Source organism: Phocoena phocoena, chromosome 2 (assembly GCF_963924675.1).
Source record: "Phocoena phocoena chromosome 2, mPhoPho1.1, whole genome shotgun sequence".
Lineage (NCBI taxonomy): Eukaryota > Metazoa > Chordata > Mammalia > Artiodactyla > Phocoenidae > Phocoena > Phocoena phocoena.
This window is the reverse complement of record NC_089220.1, coordinates 52,679,284-52,693,229: the sequence shown is the minus strand read 5'-3', so window position 1 is coordinate 52,693,229 and position 13,946 is coordinate 52,679,284. Positions and strand designations below refer to the sequence as shown.

At 33.1% G+C, this 13,946-nt stretch overlaps 1 protein-coding gene across 1 annotated transcript in view; it reads right to left on the bottom strand.

Moving 5' to 3' along the window:
* The window catches only part of MDGA2 (MAM domain containing glycosylphosphatidylinositol anchor 2), an 841,090-nt gene that overhangs the window by 198,753 nt on the left and 628,391 nt on the right, over nt 1–13,946 (bottom strand). The window contains exon 10 of the mRNA XM_065871677.1: nt 1,463–1,756. Coding sequence (XP_065727749.1) covers nt 1,463–1,756 — 294 coding nt within the window. The remainder of the gene's footprint in view (nt 1–1,462; nt 1,757–13,946) is intronic.

Here is a 13,946-nt window from a genome sequence, read left to right as displayed (position 1 = left end):
CTGAGCATGTCTCTTTTTTTCTGGAGAATTAAGGAGAGGTTTCGTTAAAAAAAATTGTTTTTTCTTTCTGAAACCTGTTTTCACGTGAACCTCCTACCCATGAGCTTATTATCATGAGTATAAAGGCCAGTGAGGAAAAAATGTAATGTTAAACTGTGGAATGGAACTTGCCACCTAAAAGGTGCATTCTTTAGAGATAAAACTAGTAATCAGTTGGAAATCAGCCAAGATATTTGACAAATAGAAGTGTGCATATTTATAGGATAAACAGCAGACTGAAATCTGAGTTTCTAAAGAACAGGGACAGGGAATGGTTAAGCAGTACCCAGAACACTGCTCTTCTCACCACTCATACTCCTCATACATAAGCCCATGTGTTGTTACCTGCCCCAAACATAATCCTTCCATATCTCAATTATCCTTCCAAATTTAAAGTCAGATCATCTAATCTGCCAGCATCCTTAAGTCTTATATAAAAATAGACATTTTGGACTAATTGCTATTTTCCAAGTTACAGAAGAACCACAGAAAGAAAACAACATCATTGCTTATTGAAGTGTATAGTTTCATCTACTTCATTCTTTTTCTTGAAGGCTTTGCCACCATGTAGTTAACAAATAATACATCAACTAAACTGTTCAGCAACACTCCTGGAGTTTGAACAGATTGTGTTTAGTTTGCTTCTTCTCTTTAACAATATCCACACTACCTGCTATCCAAAATACCAGGGCATCATCCTCTAATAACCCAACACCAGTGACATTGTTAAACTTCTTAATATCATGAATTTAGATATTTTTAATACTAAAAGCAAATACAAAGCGCAGTATGTCTGCATTTTTTTATTAGAACTCTAACAGTGATTTCATTGAAAATAGTTAAAAATCTATCATATTCAGCTCTCACAGTTAAGCAATTATCTGTGGAGAAAGTCAAGCAAAACTTTAGCTCCTAATATCTGCCTGAATTATCTATATATTACTAGATAATTATGTAATCTACTCTTACAACTTCAGATTGCACACAGCATTGCAATGATTATGTCTCCACAATTTAAGCAAAGGGATGCCTTGAAATAGGTGGATAATTTGGGCAAAGGGCACGCAATTGCTGAAGCAGAAACATAAACTATGAAAACAAAAGAGTATTATAATCTGAATTAGCAATTACTTCCAATCTCCATTTTGCTTCATTGCACATGGCCAGTATTTAACCATTAGGCTTGTTGATTCTTTGGCATTAACCAATGACATAACACCATCATAATCATCACACACATGCTAATACAATTCTTTTCCATTAGTGTGTATTAGTTCAAATAATAGGCAGATTTAGGGAAATTATAGTTTAAATTGGGTAGCAATAATGTAGAAATATTGTTTACTAATCCAATTCCAAAAATCACCTCATTTTCTTCCCTTGTCCCCCCAGTCTCCAAATACATAGAAAAAAATGTACTTACACTGCACGATGAGCTGCACCAAGGCTTCTCTTGGTTTCACATTAAATCCATTGTACTGGCTGGTCTGACATCGGTACATTCCTGACATCTCCCTAGATACATTCACAATCCTCAGTGTTCCATCATAACTCTCCATTTGCATTGACCCATCAGGCATTGCAACTTCTTTATCCGCTCTAGACCAAAGGATGATGGGTTTAGGTTTTCCAGTTACTTGACACTGCAGTTCTATTGTGTCTCCTTCTCTGGTGACCAAAGGTGATTTTTCCTGTGGAACAGTCAGATTGGGTGGAACTTGAAATGGGAAAAAGAAAATTTTTCAAGGTTAGTATGTACTGGTAAAGCATATTCAAACACAGAAAATCATAAGGAAACAACTTCTGCTGGTTGAAGATATGTGACAATTCAGATGACAAAAATTACAGAGACCTTGGGGATGGGTGACACTTACCCTCACTTAAAATAATTCTAAATTGTTTTCGTAGAACTTTCTCAAATGAGGTCTTCAAACATTAGCAAAATAAAGCATTACATTGGAACGTGAATGGTCAACATAAGAACGATCTACTCAATGACTTGTCATTATCAGCCATTAACTGGGTCTTTAAGATCTGCATTTCACAGAAGAGTGATCCTACTTGCTGAGGTAAGATTTAGCTTTTCAGTCTTCTGCTTCCTATGCTGTTATCTCTTATCCAAGGATGGTATAAGAAAGGGATAAGAGACATTATAGACTTAGCAGGCACAGTAAATGCAATAGAAAAGAGAAAAAGAAGAACCTCTGATATAAAACCAGAAGTTCTAAATTTGGTTTAGAAACTGTTGCCAAACTGCTAAGGTTTAGGATTCGTTCTCTCCCTCGAGGAAATGAAATGGAACAACTGACTACAATGCCACACTCTGACAATCCAGTGTATTGTTCTTTTTGACTTTTAATATTTTTTGACATTTTAATTTCAAATGATTTCACTTTAAGATTTTGAGATCACTATACATAGTTTGTCATGATGCTGCCACTATTTCTGTAAAATTAATTTTAAGTGAGTTTTCAAAAATATATTTCAATAATCTAAGAATTTAATTTTCTCAATTAAAGCTAATTTCTGATTTTACTGAAGATATTTATGAGAAAATTAGATTGATTTTACAGGAACTTACCTTACTGTGCTGGAATATATTTATGTTAGGGTTTGGTGAAAAATGAACTAATAAGAGGCAAGTACTACTCAATGAGTTTTCCTACAAACCATATCACCTGTTCCACTGGAAAACTTTTACTTCTCATACAAATGTGTATGAATTCAAAAGTATTTATGCAATAGGACATCTATCAAAAAAGCATGGGCTAAACTAGAAGGGAAGAATAACCAGAAATATATGAATAATTCTATCATTGTGATAAATGTCATATGCTTCCCCTCTTTGGAGTTAATACAGAATATGGACAAAAAAGGCAAAGGTTTTATTCTCCCTTCTAGCATTACTGTGCTCCAGTGCCCAGGAACAAAAACAAATATAATCAATTTTTAAAGTATTTTTCAACTAATATTGAAATGTTGTTCCTCTTTATTACACACAGAGAAAAATAAATTTAAGTACAAAGTGATATGAGAATTAGTTATCTTGCTATTTAAATATCTTCATGTCTTTTTCATTTAATTCCTTCATTTACTTCTAATTAAAAAAGACAAAGTAAATAATGCTAGCATCTTAGAAATCAGAAAATATGAAACACTAACCACTACCTTCTTGAAGTAGATATATATATATTCTAGGAACTGGCATTAACAAAAAACATGTTTAAAAATGGCTGCATTTTTAAAACCTCCATGATTAGATAATTTACTCTTGTAAATATAAACAACTAAATAATTTAGTTAAATAATTTGTTCTTTTTGAAGTGAACCACCAGGGAATGATGCAATTCTAAATAAGCATCATCTAGTAACAATAGGATTGAAAGAAGCTGCAATATTTATTCACCCTCCATTAGAAAGGACACAGAATAACAGCAATAACCTCAGCATTTAACATTAATTATGCTCCTATTGTGTGCCAGGCATAGTTAGGGATTTTACATTTTCATTAATTCTCATGACAATCCTAGGATCAAATATTTAATATTAAAATTTAACAAATGAGAACACTGAGAATGAGAGGATAAATACTTTGAACAAATTGAGGCCAATTTATAGCAGGTGGCCAACGTAGAGCCCTGAAGCAGGCTCCAGTAATGTATGGTGTCTGGAATGAATAACTTGAGTTAGTACTGGACTCTTGCTCATAATTAGTCTGTTCTTATGGACAAACTGGACCAGTTTTACCTGCCCATCTCTTGGTTACTGTCTCAGGGACAATAAAAAAGAGTCAAGGTAGAAATGCGAGGGAGTAAATAACACATATGTTGCAAATTACCTTTTCTATCTGTCTTACATCTTATATGTCTATTTTAAATATCTGTATCTACCTGTATGAGAATAATTCCTGTATACAAGTCAAAACTTCTTATAAGCTATACCACTCTAAATAAATATCCAAATTATGATACATTTATGTGAAATAAATGAAAAGAAATTATACATTAAAAGATTATTTAATAGAATGTTATTATTTGAAATCGGAAGATTTCATCTCTTCCAAAAACAAACCACATGACCTTGGCCAAGCTTAAGCACTCTGAGTATGAATTTCTTCATTTTTGAAACTAAGAATTTATACATTACCAGCTCCAAGGTTATTAATGTTCTGACTATAGGAACAAACAGTAAAAAGTTAAAGATAGGAGTGGGGCTAATAATAAGTATCTATTTTCTAACTTAATAAGATGAATATTCAAAGGTCTTATTACATTAGGCCAGTCTAACAAAAACAGATCCTTGACTAGCTATATTTTTTTAAGTTTATCATGCTAGATAGTTCAAAAACTCCCTTGTTAATGTACGTTATTCATTTGTTAGATAAACTTTTCTCCCGATGTAATCAAAATTATAGAAATGTAAACCTCAGTTTCAATCTAGGTAAGTTACAAGTTGATTTTTTAATAAATTTGCTCATTTTAAAATAAACACCAAAGCCTAATTAAAATAAAGTTTATTTTCCATCTCTTCCATGAGGCTTTTTAAATCTTGATTTCAGAGTTAACCCTTTCTTTGCAACTTTCTTGGACAAGAAGGTCTTAAAACTTGTCATAGTTTTTATAGACTTCTCTCTCTCTCCACATCAAATTTTCCATTCTCTAGAATGCTCTAAATTATTATCATAATTTTTCTGTCAGGAGATTTTGTTTGTTCTCATGAACATCTCTCTGTTTTGCATGTTTATAATGTGAACTGTAACTTTACCCCAAGGTTCTTCCAGTCGATGATTGCAGCCTACTACTATTTTCCAAAAGTCTTGCAAATCCCCAAACCTAAGCACTATTTATTTCTTGACTTAGTTGTTAGTTAATTATCAGGACACTTGATCTGTTAATTAAAAACAATAGACTTTTCTTTGTTTCACCATCTTCTAACTCACCACTTCCAATCAGCAGCTTTGGTTTCTCTATCAAAAATATCTCTCATATCAGCCTATTTCTTTTTATGGCTATAGGTAGCTTTCTTAGTATAAGTCATCCTTATCTCTTCTTGTGACAGTGTCCTAAGTGGTCTTTCTGCTGCCAGTTTAATTCTTCCAGGCCTCCTGCTTCTATGTCATAAACTTTATCAACACAAATAAAATCATGTTCCTGTAACTATGAAAAACTTCAATCCTCAATGAGTGTGCTCATCATATATTGCTTTAATTAAAAAAAATAATAACTGAAAACAGCCTGACAGATTAACTAAAAAAAATCGTGGTACAGTCACATAATAGATTATGATGCAGCCTTTTTAAATGATGATGTAACAGACCCACATTTATTGACAAAGATATTTATATTGTTAAGCAAGAAAAACATGCTATTGAATAGCATGAATAGCTACAACTACTATTAAAAAGTGAGTAAAACATGTTACTGAGAAGTATGTACAGTATCGCATTTTTATATAAAAAAAGACATATGCTAATGACTGATAACAGAGAGTTTCTTAAACGGAGAATATATATAATTCATCTTTATACTTGCAGCATCCCACACTCTATTTTACACATGATAGGAACTCAGTAAAAATGTTTATACCAAATGTACAAATTAAGACAGTGAGGCAGTTGAGCACTGATTTATGGAAGAGAACAAGATTTACATGGGGAAAATTGTAGAGGAAAAAAAAGCCCAGAAGGAACTATACCAAAACACTAACAACAGTGGTTCTCCCTGAGTGTGGGATTATTGGTAATTTTTTTTGTATATTGTTCATTTTTCATTCTTCTATAATATGTGCTGTGCATATTAGCATATTATAGTCTTCAAGAAGCCCAGAGAAAATTAAAATGTTAATGCAGTCTATTATCCAAAGCTCATTTGATGAAAACTCCACTTTTTAATAACAACAAGTATATCACTCTAGACATGGTATTCTAGAAACATAGTCTTAGAAGTGCTCCTCTAGAATAACTCACCCCTACAACACTCATCACTTACAATTTCACTGACTAGTGAACCTCAGTGCCCTTGCAGTTCTTTCCTGTATTTGGCAAGTCAGGCCCTTGTCTTCTAGCACCCCCTACCTGCCCCGTGTGTTGAGATTCAGTCCAAAGTTACCACTTATGTGATGATACTTTGCCTATTCCTAGGCTGAGTTTGTTACTCACTCTTCTTGACCACATATTATGTTGTATACCCATTTAACCTGTACTCGAAGCTTCACCCTGTATCTTCTTCCATGTCTATATCCCTGACCAGATAGCTCCTTGAAGGCACAGAGTGTCTAACTCTATCTCTAAAGCCTGATGCCCTGCTTTCCTAGATGGCACAGACCAGGAAGTCATGAAATAATTGAGGAAGGAAGAGGGGGAGAGAGGGCAAGAGGGTAAGAAGGGAAAAAGATTAAAATCTGTGAATATAAAAGAAATAAATGTAATAGATAAAAATCATGAACATTTTAAAAAAGTAATAAATAACAATGTAAAGTAATAATTCTATATAATTAGTAATCCATACAACTAGCAGAATCTCCTCTAAAATATATTGTTAGTATAGATTTCAGATGCAGTAGATCTTCAAATTTGTGAAGGTGTGTGAGAGATAAGAGAGTAAAAAAAGGATTCGTATAGTTTTCCTTTTCTTTCTCCTTTCATTTAAGATTTGGATAGGTAAGTTGTAAATTTAAAAAACAAACGAACAGAAAACAAACAAAAGAGCCAATTTGAGGACATGACATTTAATTTTGTCATGATGTTTTTATGCTCTTTCTCTAATCAACTAAATTATTTTTTCTTAAAATACTGTCTCACAATGAAAATGTTAAATTAAGTAGAAAAATTTGAAATGTCTGCAACTTGTGAGATTTATTCATAATGCATTTGCTAGAAAAAAGTCCCTCCTAATAAAAACACAAAGATACATTCTTTGACATATAGTCTATACACTGTCCTTGCTTTGATTTTTCTTACCTGAAATGCTACTGTAGGAGATGCTATAATCGGAGAAACTTAAAAAACATGGTATGGCACCAAAACTTCTCATTCCAAACATAAAAAAAAATAGACAAGTAATATGAACAAACTGGTTCTCTGTCAACTTTTCCACTGTATCACAGACTGTAAAATAAAGTAAGTATAGAAAATAAAAATGCTTCCATTTCTTCATTGGGAAGGAAGGTGAGGAAATTTAATCTTCAGTTTTTACTCAGAAAATGGCTGGCTTATTTTTCCTACTCAAAAGAATACAGGGGAAGGTTAGTTCATCTCAACTACATGAGAAAATATCATGCTGTTTGAAACAAAGACATAAGAATATGCTTATTATGAACTTATTGGTTTAAATATGTAAATATGCATAGTGCACTTTAATAGTAGATGTTTAAACAAAAGATATACTTCATTTAATACATTATAATTTTTTATAATAAACTAAGTAATAAGTAGAATTGTCTCCAGAAGGACAACTAGACTCATATTTTCAAGAATCTTAAAATAAGTATGGCACTAATTCAATCATATTTGAATTTAGGGGGAGAAGTAGTTTATAGCATATATGTATGTTCTAGAGTAGAATATATAATCTACATTTAAAGGATAAGTAAATAAGACCAAAAATATTGTGTTTATGACAGTGAACCCCAGAAGTCAGAATTCAAGAATTCTCATGCTGACTATGTACATATACACACATGTAAAAAAGTTAAGACTCAAGTAAATAGTGAATTTGTAGACTCAACTAATCCAAATGAACCAAATTTATTGTATTATTTAACCTTCAAAAACAACAGGTGAGGTAAAAAAATTTATTACAGACTTGATGTGAGTTTCATCCTTGGTGATCTACTGATTGAAACTCCAAGCTTAGCTATATCCTTATTGCACACCACATAGTTTTAAAGGAAAGATACCTCTATCACACTTGAGTGCTTTCTCAGTGTCCGAGTCAGCAGTTCTCAATTGTTTTTTCCAACACATTACAGATTAGCTTTGTAAGCATGAGACTTGTACATGGATATAGTCAGATTTTGAGGTTTTGAAAAATCACAAAATAATTTTACATGGAAGCAAAGAACTGAAGAGTTTGCAACTGCAACCACTATCAATGGCACATCAGTAATACCTTCTCATAATGGACTATGGGATAAGTAAGATAAGCCTTTGGTTAAGTGAAATTGTCAGCATCTTGTAACTCCACTCAATTCTCTTCCATTCAATTAAGTATCTTCAATGTAAGTGAGAATAATATCAATACTGTAATCTGTATTTTAAAACATCCATACACTAATAGTGGAACTATTCTAATTCTCATGCACCTCATAGCTGATTTGATGAGCACACACTAAGATTTGGAATAACTGCCTTAATACATGGAATTTTTAAGAATAAGTGGTCATTGAGAAATATTCATATGATGATATAAGGTAAATTTGAGAATTCCCTTCAACTTAAAAATAATTCTAATCCAAATCCCCAAAATACTTTTTAAACTAATAAGCTTGACCCATTTTCTTAATAATTATATGTCAATTAAAATGTATAGTAAGATGTGCTTGAAAAATATTCAAGGTGACAAAAGAAATCCAACATGCTAAAGACTCCTCATTTACTAATGGATTTGCTCATATTTGCTTTCTTTTAGAGACCATGACGAGTAACAATAATTGATGAAAGACAGAGACACTCTAGAGCTCATTTCTCATGAAAGAAATAAAGGTTGCCAATGGATACTTCCTGTTTTGTAAAAACACAGACAATATGGTGATTTATATGATATGCAGCACATAGAGTATTTTTGCAATTGTTGTCGTTTTAAAATATGCAGAACTTCCCTGAGCCAAAGGTTAATATAATAATATATTGCATTGCTGCACTTCCTTCTGAATTATCTTCCCCCATATAAATGGATCACTAAAATCTAATTGGCAAATGCTTCTTCCTCCTCCTAAAAAAATCTTACCATTTCTGAATTAATCTCTCTTAAAAATCCTATTATTCTACCATTCAAATAGCTTTAGTAGCTCCCCATTTTCTAGAACGTCTAAATCCCATTGCTTATTTTCCATTTTACCTGCCAACCCTTATTAAGCCATAGTGCTTCTGTGAAAAGCTCGCTATTCAATTTTGATAGGTCTTTTGGTCTGTTTAACACTTGGCTCATTTCCTACTCCTTGCCTTCCTTCCTTCACTCCAGGAATGACTTTCTCATCATAATACCCATCCAATGATTTCCCATTCTTCTAAGACCCAACTGAAACTTCCTGTTCTCTTAAGTCTCCTGATTTCTGTATCTTTTATTCATCCTCCATGTCTCTGAATTATAGTGTATCTGATTTATTCTATCTATGTCACGACAAAATGTCTACTCTTTTACATATGTAGCCAAAACATTCTGAGGTCAGTGCTAGGCTTTATCTAGTTCCTCAGAAAATAGCTCCCACACCATGTGATATTTTAAAGTATTTCAGAGGTGCTTAATAAATTCATGATTAATTGATGGAGCACCAATCAAGATTACTAAGCAACCAAAGTAAGAAAGCTATTGATGAATAATCACCTCTTGATTATCAAAGGCTTAATTATAAAGTATATAAATTTCAAGATCATTTTCACACATCAACTCTATTTTTAGTTTAAAAAAACACAAAAACCATAGGTTTTCATAAAGTTAGCACGTATACTAGATTTTAATTTGGGCATAATAATGAAACCGAGAGGTAAAATATTGGAAGTATTTGGTAGTATTGAGTAATTTGTCCATGCTATGGCTTTCCTCTATCATCAATTTTAAAGAAAGGCTAGTTAGCTCAGAATGTCCATTTGGACCCATATTCTAAGACTTGTATTACTTACAGTCTTGTGGGTAAATCATATATGAAATAGGCACTTATTTTTCAACATGCCATCATACCATACGGTAAGCTTACTGTTTTTGTCCATAATATGAATAAGCATAAATACATCTCTTATCATACTCTGTAAATAAAAACTGCCTTTTCTGCACTGACATACACTTTTTTTTACTGACTCACCTATAATAAATGAGGAGATGCTAATAAAACAGGATTGACAATGTTTTACAAATCTAGCTATAAAGAAGAAAGCATGTATTAAAAACAAACATGAGGTTAAAATAGCACGGTGTTTGCATTTTGAAATTCTTAGGGGAAATGTGCATGCACACACACACCCATACATACACACATGCACAACGCTTATTTTTTAAAGAGTTATAGAAAATCTTATTACAATGGTATTGTTAGTTATTTGAAACATATGGGGAGATGCAGAATCCTGAAGCGAAGCAACTCTGGAGAGTTTAGTATTAGAAGATGGAGGACATGCAGTGCCATTCAATCAGGAAAACAGGTTTGGCAGGCAACAGTTATGGCTGTTCCAACTTCCCTCTCCCAGCAGGTGTTGCTATGGCACAAGAATAGCCTCCGAGGGATTCAGTGAACACAAAGTGTAAGATGAAAGAGCAAAAGAGAAAATCATTCTTTGAGTGGCATTCATATTTTCTCTGCTACACAAGCTACAAGGCCAGTTGCAAATAAATACTTGCCGCCTCATAAACAGATAAGTGAAGGGAACCTTAAGCTGGGGTTGCTTAAGGGGTTATGTAGTATTCGCTTAAGTTTAGTTTTCAGGTATCTTGAATTGCTATGATCTTCACATAATTTGGTTTGCTAACTTGAGCTTATAGTAAAATATTTTCTAGAATCATTAATATAAATCTATAGCAACAAGACAATTTTTTACTGACATTTTTGGGAAAAGGTGTGAAAGCATATCTTTTTTCTGAGTTTAACCTCCCTTTCCTGACTTACTGTGTTTCTCACGTACTGCAATACAGAAATGAATGACGGTCACTGACTAATTACGTAAAGTCTCGCATGTGAAAAACTTGTTTTCTTTGAGACAACTAAATAAAAAAACAGGACCAAGATAATTCTGCTTGCTAGTGACTCGAATTATGTTAATATTTTAGCAAGCTAGGAATCTGAACTAGACTGAGAAGAACTTGCTTTTTTCTGTAATAAGAAAGGAGATATTATAATAGTCAAAACATCAAATAAAGTGCTAAGATCTTTAATTACTAAGATATGACCAGGTCATTTGATGAAAAGCTAATCAATCTATAATCATTTCTGGGAAATAGGGGACAAATTCCTCAACTTAACTCTCTACTGTTAATCAAGTTCCATTTCATGTTTGGTATATATTTTTTTCAATAATGCAGAGTAAAGGTGGAAAACTATAGTTAATTGGGTATAAACAATTGATTAAGAATTTAAACTTGAAAAGTTGAATACCACATTCTATACATGTATTATACAAACTGAAGGTAACAAACAGGAAAGAGTCCTATAGCTTAAAAGTTAGCCCAGAGATTCCCAAATTCCTGGAATTCTGATATTCCATTACACATTTGTGTTCTTGCCTACTCACTCTTGAAAATGGTGCCATGATTTATCCAAATATATTTAAATGCGTGTATAAATGCACTATCCCTTAAATTAACATTATGGGAGTAACAAAAGCAGAACTACATGTATGAAAACTTATGCCCTAGGCTGGAGCTATTACCGATTAATCTTAATACACATTTTTGAGCCCCTCAAATAGGTAAATATGCTCAAGACTGGGGGCAAGAGAGATAAATTAGAACTTTAACTACATTTAAAACTTTCAGTATGCATTATGGAAGCTGATAAATAGGGAGAATTCTCAGTAACTGATAACTGCTCACAATCATTTTTAAATCAGAAGGCCTTTTTTAATTGACATGTATAGTCTGGAAGAGTTGTAAGTGTACAAGATTAGAAATTGGACTTGGACACAGGGCCTAACCACTTACTAGCTGTGCAATCTTGGATTGTCTTAATCTGTTTTCTCATCAGCAAATAAGGCTGAGGAAAAGGAGAATTTAAAGATAAAATGGCATAATGCACATTAGAGCATCCTCTGAAGTGTAACGTATTTCAAGTTGTGTAATATACTTGTAAAGAGTGAGGCTCAGGTCTGGCAGCCTAGATTCAGATCTTAGCTCTACCACCTATTAGCTGCATGACCTCAGGAAAGTTATCTAACCAGTATCTCTCAGTTTAAGTAAAGCGAATATAATATTACCTACTTCAATTTTCTTTTTTTAGAATTAAGCAGTATAATACACATAAAATCTTGAACACAAGGTCTCTCATACAGTAAATACTCAATATACGTTAGTTATTATATTTTCTCCTCAATGCCTTTTATTATGGTGATATCAATGACTGTATTTTATTGTTCTGCATATATTTCTATATTGAGGGCAAATATTTTGTTTTATTCATACCTGTGATGTCTCAAGTACTGAACATGTGTACACATAGGGTCAACAAAATATTTTATAAATTTTATATATATATCATTACCATTGTCAGCTGTCTTGGAAATATGCATTCATTTCAGATGAGGACACTATTTGAAGAAGATAATATTTTGGAGAGGACAGGAGTGAACCTTTTTAATCTGAGTAGTCAGAGGCAACCCCCAAAGCCATCCAAGGAAAGAAGGTGCAGATTTCTGCCATTAGATATACTAATTTGAACTGTGTGTTTGGACTATATTATAAAATGGCACATAATACAGATATCCTTTGTCAGTTGCTTCATTTGCAAATATTTTCTCCCATTCTGAGGGTTGTCTTTTGGTCTTGTTTATGGTTTCCTTTGCTGTGCAAAAGCTTTGAAGTTTCATTAGGTCCCAGTTGCTTATTTTTGTTTTTATTTCCATTTCTGTAGGAGGTGGGTCAAAAAGGATCTTGCTGTGATTTATGTCATAGAGTGTTCTGCCTATGTTTTCCTCTAAGAGTTTGATAGTGTCTGGTCTTACCTTTAGGTCTTTAATCCATTTTGACCTTATTTTTGTGTATGGTGTTAGGGAGTATTGTAATCTCATACTTTTACATGTACCTGTCCAGTTTTCCCAGCACCACTTATTGAAGAGGCTGTCCTTGCAACTGTATTTACAATAGCCAGGAGATGGAAGCCACCTAAGTGTCCATCATCGGATGAATGGATAAAGAAGATGTGGCACATATATACAATGGAATATTACTCAGCCATAAAAAGAAAAGAAATTGAGTTATTTGTAGTGAGGTGGATGGACCTAGAGTCTGTCATACAGAGTGAAGTAAGTCAGAAAGAGAAAGACAAATACCGTATGCTAACACATATATATGGAATCTAAGAAAAAAAAAAGTCATGAAGAACCTAGGGGTAAGATGGGAATAAAGACACAGACCTACTGGAGAATGGACTTGAGGATATGGGGAGGGGGAAGGGTAAGCTGTGACAAAGTGAGAGAGTGGCATGGACATATATACACTACAAAACGTAAAATAGATAGCTAGTGGGAAGCAGCCGCATAGCACAGGGAGATCAGCTTGGTGGTTTGTGACCACCTAGAGGGGTGGGATAGGGAGGGTGGGAGGGAGGGAAATGCAAGAGGGAAGAGATATGGGAACATATGTATATGTATAACTGATTCACTTTGTTATAAAGCAGAAACTAACACACCATTGTAAAGCAATTATACTCCAATAAAGATGTTAAAAAAAAAATACAGAAATCCTAGCACCCATTCTATTCTTATGAAGTAATGAGGTTTGGACATTCCTCCATATATCTATCTATCTCTTATGAAGATGACAAAATGTCATTGCTGTACATTTTCACAAAGGTCAGGGTCTTGCCATGAAAACTGGGAACCAATAAGTAAAAAGGAACTATCTGATCGTGTTAATTATGTGAATGCTTTCCTGTGGGTGAAGGAATTCTAAATTAAAAGGATAAGCTATAAATTATATATCAAAAGTGCAATGAAAGCACAGCAAAAGAAAGATGCTTTAAAGAAATCCACAATTTATTTTATTTTC